Source organism: Bos taurus, chromosome 5 (assembly GCF_002263795.3).
Source record: "Bos taurus isolate L1 Dominette 01449 registration number 42190680 breed Hereford chromosome 5, ARS-UCD2.0, whole genome shotgun sequence".
Classification (NCBI taxonomy): Eukaryota; Metazoa; Chordata; class Mammalia; order Artiodactyla; family Bovidae; genus Bos; species Bos taurus.
The window spans coordinates 110148728-110160968 of NC_037332.1; the positions used below are offsets into that span (position 1 = coordinate 110148728).

General features: G+C 49.3%; 1 protein-coding gene across 1 annotated transcript in view; it reads left to right on the forward strand.

Annotated features, from left to right (window-relative positions):
- Positions 1 to 12241, forward strand: part of KDELR3 (KDEL endoplasmic reticulum protein retention receptor 3) — a 13165-nt gene continuing 924 nt past the window's right edge. The window contains exons 1-4 of the mRNA NM_001192233.1: positions 1 to 223; positions 5679 to 5779; positions 10391 to 10549; positions 11426 to 11678. Coding sequence (NP_001179162.1) covers positions 133 to 223; positions 5679 to 5779; positions 10391 to 10549; positions 11426 to 11678 — 604 coding nt within the window. The 5' untranslated portion in view covers positions 1 to 132. The remainder of the gene's footprint in view (positions 224 to 5678; positions 5780 to 10390; positions 10550 to 11425; positions 11679 to 12241) is intronic.

Consider the following 12241-nt stretch of genomic DNA (forward strand, 5'->3'; position numbering starts at 1 on the left):
GCGCCCGGACGGGAGCGCGGAGCTCGGGGGCGCAGGACCCACAGGCCGGGGCCGGGGCCGGGGCCGGGGACGTGGCAGCCGCCTCGCCCGCCAGAAAAGTTTCCCAGGAGTTGGCTGCGCGCGGGCCGGACCATGAACGTGTTTCGGATCCTCGGCGACCTGAGCCATCTCCTGGCCATGATCCTGCTTCTGGGGAAGATTTGGAGGTCCAAGTGCTGCGCGGGTGAGGGCGCGCGTCCCGGGCGGGAGGTGGGGGCGTCTCGGACGGGAGGTGGGGACCGGGGGCGGAGGAGGGGGCAGCCCCACGCCCCTGCTGCGAGGCTGGAGGGGAAGAGTCTCCTGAATGTCTCTGCAGGGTGGGGACTTCGGCTTGGGGGTGCTTGAAACTGTCTTCGCACAGCTTAGCTTCCAAAGAAAATGTACAATTGTACCGTATCAGAGGAAACGGACCCGTGGAGGTAACGGAGGGTTGCCTCCCTCCCTCCCCCACCACTTGGCATGGCCACTGGTGGTTGGAAGGGGGGGATAGAGAGGAGGTGACACCCCCTTTGCTGCCCAGGAGCAGCACCGCTTGGGGCCCCTTCTGCCCTCTACCCTCACTCATGCCCCAGGTGGGGAATGGGAGGTCGGGGCGAAGGAGGTGAACACACAGGAAGGGGCTCCAGACTCTCAGGGTCTTCTCTTGCCCTCCCCCTCCCCCTCTCCCCTCTCCCCTGCCCCCTGCCAGACATCCCCCCATCCCACCCCCACCCCCCAGCTGGGCGCTTTCCTTGTGATGTGGCAGGAGAGGCATCAGCTAGGCCCACGTGGGCACAGAGTTGCCCATGAGCAGAAGCCCAGAGAGGGTGGAAGGGGGTCCCCCTTTTGCCCAGCAGTCTGGCGGCCCCGCTGGGGGGTCAGAGACGTTTCAGTTTCAGGGCTGGACCGGTGGTGGCCAAACAGACCCAGTGCATTAAGAGGCTGTCTGAGCGGCCTGCAGCCATCTTTGTCCACTGGTGTCCTGGAGGCGCCTGCCCTGTGCTTGGCGCTGGGGTGAGGGCCTACAGAGAAGGGCACGGACTCCTCGTGGGGGCCAGTGAGGTAGGGAGTGGACCCCTGAATGCTTCATGGAGGGAGCAGCTCTGTGCTGCTGTCCTGGAAGACAGGCAGCTTGTCACATAGGATAGGCTTGTGGTGTCACAGATGGCAGGGCATGTCCTGGAAACGGGGAGCAGCCTGTCTTCAGGGTGGTCCTGAGGGGAGACCAGTCCACCGGCGGAGGACATTGGTCGGATGTGAAAGGGCCTTGTCTGCTAAAGGCTAGGGAGTTGGGACTGGGAGTCAAGGAAAGTTTGGAGCAGGGGAGGGGGCTTGTAAGGGGACTCTGGAAGCTGTGGGAGAGGCTGAAAGAGCAGCATCGAAGCAGGAGGGAAGGGGTTGGGGGTAAGAGGTGGGTGCTGTGAGTGTCATTGCAGAGGGAGTGATTCCAGACCTGGAGGCCTTTTGGGTTTGGGGTCTCCAGGGAGATAGGCACTCACAGGTTGGTTCTCAGGTTCCCATTTAGGGGAAGTGGGCCAGGAATGCTGAGAGAGGCTCCAGTGAGGGGCAGAATCTAGCCTGGACCTGTCCCTGCGGGGAAGGGTCTTGGACAGGGTGAGCCACCATGACCAGGAGAGGGCGCTGTTCCCCACCTGCTCTGCCAGGCATCTGGGATAGAAGCCGGCCACCCAGGCAGAGATCCTGGCCTGGTGGGGCTGAATTTAGAGGTGGGAGGCCGTCAGCCAGCAACGGTGGTAGCAACCAACTAAATTGTATGGTTTGTCAGAGATGCTGAGTGGCTCAATGGTAAAGAATCTGCCTGCAATGCAGGAGATCTCTGAGTCAGGAAGATCCCCTGGAGAAGGAAATGGCAACCCACTCCAGTATTCTTGCCTGGAGAATCCCGTGGACAGATGAGCCTGGCAGGCTACAGTTCATGGGGTCACAAAGAGTCAGACACGACTGAGCGACTAAACAACAGCAATGGGAAAAGCAAAGGGCAGATGAGCGGGAGGGCCCTTGTGTGTGTGGAGAGGGATCAGCACAGGTCTGGTTGGGAACAGAGGAGGTGAGCGCCTCCCCCAGGAGCAGGCCTGGGTGACACCCCAGCGACCCAGCCCCAAAGGCAGGAGACTGGCACTCCATTCGCACTCTGCCACTGACTCCTTGTGTGACCTGGGGCCTCAGTTGTCTTTATCTGTCAAAGGGTAGGAGGTCTGCACCTGGTCAGTGGGTCCCCCAGGGGACTCTGGCCAGGTCCAGGCTCCTGTTCTCCTCTCTGTCCTGAGGTCTCCGTGTGTGGTTTGCTTTGGAGGAAATTATTCACTGGTTTTTAAAGAGTGTGGAAAACCAATGCACTGAAGACCGCCAGGGTTCCCAAAATGCTAGGGAAAATGTGAGTGAAGCCCAGGGGCCTGGCAGGCTGGGGATGGAAAGAGGGGAGGAGTGGAAAGAAGCTATGTGGGGGGATAGCCTTGTGTCACCCAGTAGAGCCTCCTACTGGACCCTCCTGAATGCGGTTGAGGCCCCCTGCACCGGCCAGACCTAAGTGTGGGCTCTGGGAGGTGGTGTAGACAGTCTCAGCCCGACCTGGCCCAGTTACTGCCTCCTGGACTCCACCCTCTCCCCCAGAGGGCTCCTTCCCCTGCAGCCAGGCCCCCTGCCAACCCCCCAAGAAGACACTTGTATTCCACATTGAATCCTATTTAGGCCTCATGTCAGTCCATTTTACATATGCCAAGTGTGAGACTCAGGCTTGCCATGCTGGTAGGAAAGCTGGCACATGGACCCAGAGCCCTCCAAAATGCGAGGGGCTTCAGCAGTGTCATCCTCAGGCATTAAAATTGTCCCCCCACCTTCCCCAGAATGAATGTCTCCCACCAGAGGGATCATTAGAAAAGGTACCAATCAGGTGTACAAAGGAGTCAAACCCTGAATCAAGTAATGTCACTTCTGGGTGTCCAGCTACCCAATCAACCCATCACCTTTAGAGTGAAGTCCAGAGATGAGGGGACAAAGGTGAAAGAGATTCAAGGATGGCTCTTGGTTTTCTGGCTTGAACATGGAGGGAATGGTGGTGGCATTAATGAAGGACGGAAGATAGGAGAAGGAGGGGATTCAGGGGGAGATGGTGGGCTCCGCCAGGCAGAAATATGTAGGTCAGAGAACCAAGGAGAGTCTGGAGCTGGAGGGTCCCTCATGTGTGGGGTGGGATAAAGGGATAGAGGGAGAAGAGAGCTCACCCTCTGAGGATTAGGGTTTGAGGAGGACAGGAGCAGCCAGGGGAGGTGAGAAGCTGGCAGTGTGGGCAGTGGCAGAAACCTGGAGAAGGGTGTGGTTGGAATAGATGGAGTGCCCCACTGACTCTTGAAGAGCTGGGTAAGTGAGGACAGAGTTGATGTTTGGCTGCAGAAACGTGGGCATCATGGACCATAGGAGTGGGTTGGTGATGGACCCAGACCGCTGTGGGTTTAACGGGGTGAGAGAAACGGGAGGCAGGGCTGCTCGCTTCACCCTGGAACCACCGCCATGACCATGTATCAAAAGTGGCCAAAAGTTGACCAAGGAGCATGATGGCTAAATGCAGCCTCAAATCCTGGATCGGCATATGGAACAGGAAAAGGGCATGAATGGGCAAACGTGAAATCTGAATAAAGTCTGGAGTTTAGTCAACGGTGCTCTGTGCTGTGCTTAGTCACGCAGTCATGTCCGACTCTTTGTGACCCTATGGACTGTAGCCCGCCAGGCTCCTCTGTCCATGGGGATTCTCCATGCAGGAATACTGGAGTGGGTTGCCATGCCCTCCCCCAGGGGATCTTCCCAACCCAGGGATTGAACCCAGGTTTCCCACATTGCAGGCAGATTCTTTACCATCTGAGCCACCAGAGAAGCCCAAGAATACGGGAGTGGGTGGTCTGTCCCTTCTCCAGGGGATCTTTCTGACCCAGGAATCGAAAGGGTCTCCTGCATTGAAGGTGGATTCTTTACCAGCTGAGCTACCCAGCTCACTATTGGGAGCTATCCACTATTGGGATACCCCAATAGTGCTCTACTGATATCAGTTTCTTAGTTTTGGCAAATGTTCAGTTAGAATAGGAAACAGGAGTCCAGAATGGCAGTGGCTACAAGATAAGGAAGGGAAAAGTCTGTGAAAATAGAACAAAGGAAGGTCCGAGGATCGGAGTGAGGACCTCAGGTACAACAAACAACACTCCTGGCTAGCCCAATTTACAGAGGGCAGGCCCACGGGGAGAAAAAACATATAAAAAGAGGAGCCAAAGGGCCGGGGGTCTCTCTGTCTCTCCTGCGTGCTGGGGCGCTCTTCTCTTGGCGTCTTTGGGTCTACATGCCCTCACACCTCGAGGATGGTTTTTCCTGCTATTTTCTAAATAAAATAGAGCTGTAACACAGAGCTTTAACACTGATTTGTCTAAGAGCTATAACACGGTCTGTTCGAGACCCGAGAGCTGTGACATGCCGAGGGCTTTAATGTCCGTCACTCCAATCACTCTGTGACGTCATTCCGTGACAAGACAGAACCGAGGAGCATACGCTCGCCTGACATCATGCAAGGTGTTAACATTAGGGGAAGCCGGGTGAAGGGTGTATGGGGCCTCTCTGTACTGTCTACAACTCTTCTGTAAATCTGAAATTATTTCGAAATAAAAAGTTCAAAAAGGAAAGAGACCAAAGCAGATGAGAAAATAGCATGGTAAGTAGGAACCCAGTTTTGTGGGTTTGAGCGTCCATTACATGTTGTATATGTTGTGGGTGTGTTGTGTATGTGTATGTGTGTATGTGTGTGCCAACAAAGATCAGGAAGGTTACACATGCAGGCTTTGTGACTCAGAAGACTGCTGTTTTTAAATTTACATTTCTGTGTATAGTTCCCCAGGTGGCTCACTGGTAAAGAATCTGCCTGCCAACTTGGCTCGGGTTCAGTCCCAGGGTCAGGAATATCCCCTGGAGAAGGCGACTGTAGCCTACTCCAGTATTCTTGCCTGGGAGATCCTATGGACGGAGGAGATGGGCAGGCTACAGCCCATAGAGTCACAAAGAGTCAGACACAACTTAGCGACTGACCGGGTATTACCTGGTTTTTGTTCTACAAAGAGTAAAAATAGTTGTAACTTTTATAACTAGAAAAAAAACCTTTTTTTACTCAAAATTTGGAAACATGAAATAGAATGCTCCCTGGCCCTGTGCCTTCCTCCACCTGCTGTGGTCTCCCTGATGAGTCAGCCCCTTGTAGAGCCAGTCAGCTGTTCCAAAAAAAATGGAGCTTGGAGGCCCGTCAGTGGAACGATGGAGGTGGAATGAAGAGAAGCCTTGACACCTCTCCTCTCAAGCCCGACTCCAACCACCCCTACACCCTCCCCAGAGCAGGAACTGAGGCAGGCACGGGCGGGGGCCATGTGAACTCGGCGTCCATGTCTCTATTTGGAGACTGGGTGACAGATTACAGTCTGGTGAGAGGATAGATTCAAGTGATCAATGGGAAGGAGTGTTTCCTGACCCTCGGGGGTGCCAGTGCCCTGGACAGGGTGTCACCACTAAGCGGGCACTCTGGAGGCCTTTCCAGCTCAGGCTCTGGGCTTCTGGAGTGTGTGTGAGCCTGGGAGCCTGGATTCTTATTGTCTCTTGTCCCTATCCAACCGCAGGCATCTCTGGGAAGAGCCAGATCCTTTTCGCTCTCGTCTTTACCACCAGGTACCTGGACCTGTTCACCAACTTCATCTCCATCTACAACACAGTAATGAAGGTGAGGGGATGGGCAGCCATGGTGGGGGGCCTGCTGAGCACCCCCAGATGGTGAGACAGTTTATGCTTGGGGACTCAGGCTGGGGAACCAGCCAGACCTAGGTTTGATTCCTGGCTTTGCTGTTAGTAGCTATGGGGCCTGGGCTTGGGCAAGGCTTCTGGCCTCTGTGTACCTTGGTTTCCTCCTCTGCAAAATGAAGATCGTTATACTTGCCTCAGAGGGTTTTGTTGTGAAAATTAAACAAGGTAATGCCTGTAAATATACAATAGTTATCGTATATTAAAAACTCAATAAAAACTATTACAATGGTTAAAAAATAAGCAAAAAAGGAAACACGATGCTGTGAGCTTTCAGAGAGCTTATTGGTCCATTTATCTGACAAATATTTATTGAGCACCTACTGTGAGCTAAGAGGGCTTCCCAGGTGGCCCAGTGGTGAAAAATCCTCCTGTTAGTGCAGGAGACACAAGAAACACAGGTTCAATCTCTGATCTCCAGGAAGATCCCCTGGAGTTGGAAATGGCAACCTACTCCAGTAGGTTGCCTGGAGAATCCCATGAACAGAGGAGCCTGGTGGGCTACAATCCATAGGGTAAAAGAGCACACAACTGAGCAACTGAGCATGCATGTGAGCTAGGAACCTGAAGGAGAAATACAAGACACCCGTACTCATGGAACCTACAATATAACTGGGGAGACAGATAATGAAACAAGTAAGAAAAACTGGCTAGGGAGAAGGCTATGCAAATAATTAAAATGGGATGCTGTTTCCTTTTAATTATAAAGACAAAAAGTTTTAAAAGCAGAGTTACATGATAGAGAATGACTAGGAAGCTATTTGGAAAAGACCCTGATGCTGGGAAAGATTGAGGGCAGGAGAAGAAGAGGCTGACAGAGGATGGGATGGTTGGATGGCATCACCGACTCGATGGACATGAGTTCGAGCAAGCTCTGGGAGTTGGTGATGGACAGGGAAGCCTGGCGTGCTGCAGTCCATGGGGTCACAGAGTCGGACACGACTGAGTGACTCCACTGAGGGAGCTATTTAGAGAGTGTGGTCAAGAAGGGCCTCTCCAAAGAGGGAATGTGTAAACTGAGATTTGAATGACACAGGAAACAAAGCTCAGAGGAAGACATTTCCAACCAGAAGGAATAGCTGGTGCAAAGACCCCCCCAAGACAGGAACAAGCTTGATGTATTCAAAGGGCAGACAGAAGGCAGACTCAGTGGGAGAACAGCAGGCGAGGGCTGCCCGCTGGTGGTGGGGATGCCGACAGAGGCCTGGGTGAGGGCAGATGGTGCAGGTGAACCATTTGGATTCCGTTTTGCAGTGGGAAGCTGTTGCTTTGAAGTTTGGTCCTATTTTACAGAAGGAGAAACTGAACATCTTTCAGCCCTGGGTCATAGCTGTGAGGTTGTGTTGGAGTGAGACATTTTCTGAGGCTTTAACCAATCATCCAACACAATTTAGTGGAAAGAGCCCAGATTTCAGAGTCAGTAAATCGAAATGTAACTGGATGCTGGTAGCAGAGATGTGGGTTATTTTAATAAGGTTAGGATTTATTTTTACCTCACTCATAAAACAAAATCTCGAAGTGGGTAGTCTAAGCCTGGAATGGCAGCTCCTTTTAACTTTTTCTGCTCTGCCAGCTTTAGTGTGACCAGTACTTGAGTTTGTTACCCATGCAGTTGCTCAGAAGGGCCCTTTGCTTGGTTTAATACTTTGCTTTTGCCATTTTGAAATTCTTATTTTTTAACAAGAAGCCTTGAAAATTATATAGCTAGCCTGAATGTGATATCTATCCTTAAGGTTGCCTCAGGGTCACAAAATAGGTACTAGAGCTCCTACCATCACATCACATTCGGGATAGGAAGGAGGAGGAAGGGGAAAAAGAGCAATAGGGTGCCTGCCAGCTGGGTAAGCCCTTTTCATAGAGCTTTCCAGTGACTTCCATCTACATGTCACTGACCATCCTTATCTGCAAAGGAGGCTGGAATATGTGGTTTTTAGTTGGGCACATTGTCTAATAGGAGTCCTGTTTTTAAGGTAAAAAAGCTACATGGGCGGAATCCTAACTATCTTGCCGGGCTATTGTGAAAATAAGATGGGAATCTATGTAATATACCTAGCTCCCAGAAGATATTTAACTAAAAAGTGAGTTCTCTTTCTCCATATCAGAGATGTCCTTTTGGGATTCTGGGCATCTTGTTCCTAGAATTGGTAGAATGGAGGATGCTCTTACTTGTGGTGTGTTGAACTCAGTGTGAACGTCAATCCGAGATCCTGAAATTGCTGTTTACTTAAATCCAACACGGAAGTAAGCAAACACTGCCTGCTTAGTTAATTTCTCTTCCCAAGGGTTTGACTTGGGCAGTCCTGGCGGGAACTGTAGACCCAGCCCTTGCCATGGTTGAATGAGGTCTAGTCTTCAAAGAGGCCAGTTTCCAAATGTGTGAAACGAAGAAGTGATCTCTTTCATTGATTCGTTCACTCATTCCAACATTTGTTTGGGGCCCTGAGTTAGATTCAGAGGCAGACAGGGCATGGACCGTCTTAGGGAATCTTCTCTCCAAGGGGAGACAGGCTGGTCCATAGACATTTACAGAACATATGATCACAAGCAGCGATGAGTCTTGTTACATGGGGGTATGGTAACACAGAGCACGTGTGCCTCGTTCTGTAAGAAAAAGGCTTTGAGGAAATAACCTGAGTTTTGAAGTGCAAACACTTTTCTAGGCCAGTGTGGTCCAGGACCACCAGCAGCAGTATCACATAGGAACGTGCTAGAAATGCAAAATTCTCAGGCCTACTCAGACCCACTAAGTGAAACCCCCCTGCCCCTGAGGGTAGGGGCAGGGGCAGCCCTCTATATTTTGATGCACATTCAGGTTTGAGAGCCTCTGGCCTAGGTTAGAGGCCAATTATAAAACCATTATATGCTGGAGGACAGCTACTCTAGTTAGGAAAAGAGCACTTTTCTGAAGCATTGATTATCACCTGATTCAAGGAATTTTAGTCTTTGTAGAAGTACGCTCTCAATTCACTGATGCAGACCTAAGAACTTGAGGCTTTAAAAGAGCCCTGGAACGCTACTGCTAAATCACTCGACAAAGACCAGTTCTTTTATTTTTGCCTAATGCTCCACAGTGAGAGGACACCTGGGCACCTTGGGGTCATCATGGTAGCAACCATCAGTCCCAGTTAGAAGCATGGAGTCACTTAACAGAAAGCTTCAGATTCAATTCAGAAATTGCAAACACACTTCACCTTTTCCAACTGAAGGCAGAATATGCGTGCTCAGGTTTGGTAGGTCCCAACTCAGGCAGCAGTATGTGAACCGTGAACTTCCAGATGTTCAAACTGGATTAAGAAAAGGCAGAGGAACCAGAGATCAAATTGCTAACATCTGTAGGATCATTGAAAAAGCAAGAGAGTTCCAGAAAAACACCTACTTCTGCTTTATTGACTATGCCAAAGTCTTTGACAGTGTGATCACAACAAACTGTGGAAAATTCTTCAAGAGATGGGAATACCAGACCACCTGACCTGTCTCCTGAGAAATCTGTATGCAGGTCAAGAAACAACAGTTAGAACTGGATATGAAACACCAGACTGGTTCCAAATTGGGAAAGCAGTATGTCAAGGCTATATATTGTCACCCTGCTTATTTAACTTATATGCAGAGTACATCATGCAAAATGCTGGGCTGGATGAAGCACAAGCTGGAATCAAGATTGCCGGGAGAACTATCAATAACCTCAGATATGCAGATGACACCACCCTTATGGCAGAACTAAAGAAGAACTAAAGAGCCTCTTGATGAAAGTGAAAAAGGAGAGTGAAAAAGTTGGCTTAAAACTCAGCATTCAGAAAACTAAGATCATGGCATCCAGTCCCATCACTTCATGGCAAATAGATGGGGAAACAATGGAAACAATAAGAGACTTTATCTTTTTGGGCTCCAAAATCACTGCAGATGGTGACTGCAACCATGAAATTAAAAGACGCTTGCTTGCTCCTTGGAAGAAAAGCTATGACCAACCTAGACAGCATATTAAAAAGCAGAGACATTACTTTGCCAACAAAGGTCCATGTAGTCAAAGTTATGTTTTTTCCAGTAGTCATATATGGATGTGAGAGTTGGACTGTAAAGAAAGCTGAGTGCCCAAGAATTGATGCTTTTGAACTATGGTGTTGAAGAAGACTCTTGAGAGTCCCCAGCAAGGCGATCCAACCAGTCCACCCTAAAGGAAATCAGTCCTGAATATTCATTGGAAGGACTGATGCTGAAGCTGAAACTCCAATACTTTGGCCACCTGATGAAAAGAACTGACTCACTGGAAAAGACCCTGATGCTGGGAAAGATTGGAGGCGGGAGAAGAAGGGGACAACAGAGGATGAGATGGTTAGATGGCATCACTGACTCAATGGACATGAGTTTGAGTAAACTCCGGGAGCTGGTGATGGACAGGGAGGCCTGGCTTGCTGCAGTCCATGGGGTCGCAAAGTTAGACACAACTTAGCGACTGAATTTAGGGTAACTTTGAAGCCCCAAAAGTAGGTTGGGAAAAGGACTTCATTGATTCCCATGTGTCTGTCTCCCTTTTCAGATGGTTTTTCTCCTCTGCGCCTATGTCACAGTGTACATGATCTATGGGAAATTTCGGAAAACGTTTGACAGTGAGAATGATACATTCCGCCTGGAGTTTCTTCTGGTCCCTGTCATTGGCCTTTCCTTCCTTGAGAACTACAGTTTCACTCCTCTGGAGGTAAGGGAAGGGACCCAGAGTACTCATTTCCAAACGTAAACACATTCCCTAAAACCCTCACCTTGGTAATACCAGAGCTGGCCTTCTACAACTGTGGCCGTTACTTGTTATGAGTTTAGAAATTACCAATAAGCTATCCACAGTGCTCTTCTTAGAAATAGGCATGTCTAAGTAGTCGTGTTCATAAACAAAGCAGGCATCACAGTACCACGTAAGGCTGAAACCCTCTGTTCAACAGGTGATTAATGGATACTAAAGCACAGTCCAGACCGTTTTCAACTCAGTAGGTCTGGCCTGACTCAAGAATCTGTGGGGCAATGAGCATCTGAGGAGATTCTGATACTGATGTTCATGGATTGTATTTTGAGAAACCATAGGCTCAGTTAAGGCGAGTTTATATGATAGAATTTATATATGATAAATTCACATTTGTACATATATATATGTATATATAACATATATACATTTATATATGATAGAATTCTGCAACAATTAAAAAATTGTTCCATAGCAACATTCATACTGTTCTGGAAAAAGCAGTACACTTGAGTCTTTTATTTTTTACTTTCAAAGAAAGGGGTTGAATGACGACACACTGATGAAAACATTTAAAAATGTCAAGAACATGATTCTGGGAGTTCCCTGACCATCTGATGGTTGGGGTTCCAATCTTTCACTGCCTGTGGCCTTGGTTCAATCTCTGGTCCTGCAAGCTGTGTGGAGCGACTATTAAGTAAACAAAACCTGAAAAAATGGTGAAATAGTTATCTTTAAACTGGTTTTGCATCACTGTATTCTCACCAATAAACATTGTTCTGGTAACTAAAGGTGGCCCCTTCTTGATCAGCCTCCTCTGGATTCTTCTCTTTGGCTCAGATCCTCTGGACTTTCTCCATCTACCTGGAATCAGTGGCCATTCTGCCCCAGCTCTTCATGATCAGCAAGACTGGAGAGGCCGAGACCATTACTACTCACTATCTGTTCTTTCTTGGCCTATACCGGGCCCTCTACCTGGCTAACTGGATCAGGCGATACCAGACTGAGAATTTCTATGACCAAATTGCAGTGGTGTCTGGGGTAGTACAAACCATCTTCTACTGTGACTTCTTCTACTTGTATGTGACCAAAGGTAGGTGCTGGGAAAACAGTGTCACTGGCACCAGCTCAGGATTAACAATCCACTCAGTGTTCGAGGGGATATGGAAGTGAACACAGGAAAGTCTGTGTGCTTCATGGTGCTTACATTCTAACGCAAAAGACAAATGTTTTCAGGAAACTAAGCGCTATGAAAAAGTATAGACCAATAATCCTACTTTTATATACAGTGTGCAGGGAAGACAGCTGTGAGACGACATTTGACACTTGGGTTAGGGCAATAAAGGACAAACAATTATCCATTTCTAAGTTTGTAAGCCCCAAGGCAGAAACCAGCCTGGCATGATACAAGACTAAAAGGCTAGTATGGTGAGAGATATCAATCCAGAGTAGGGTCTCTGTTAAGTCAGGGTAAGACATTCACAATGCATTCTAATCACAAATAGCAGCAACTGGGTCATATGAAAACCAGTTGCTGTGTAGGATAAAAGGCAGCCAAAGCAGGGAGATATGGGGCAGTTGCAATTGCCCAGGAGGTGGTCATCAGTGGAGATGGGGACATTTCTCAAGAGTGTAGCTGATGAAAACCGTTGATGT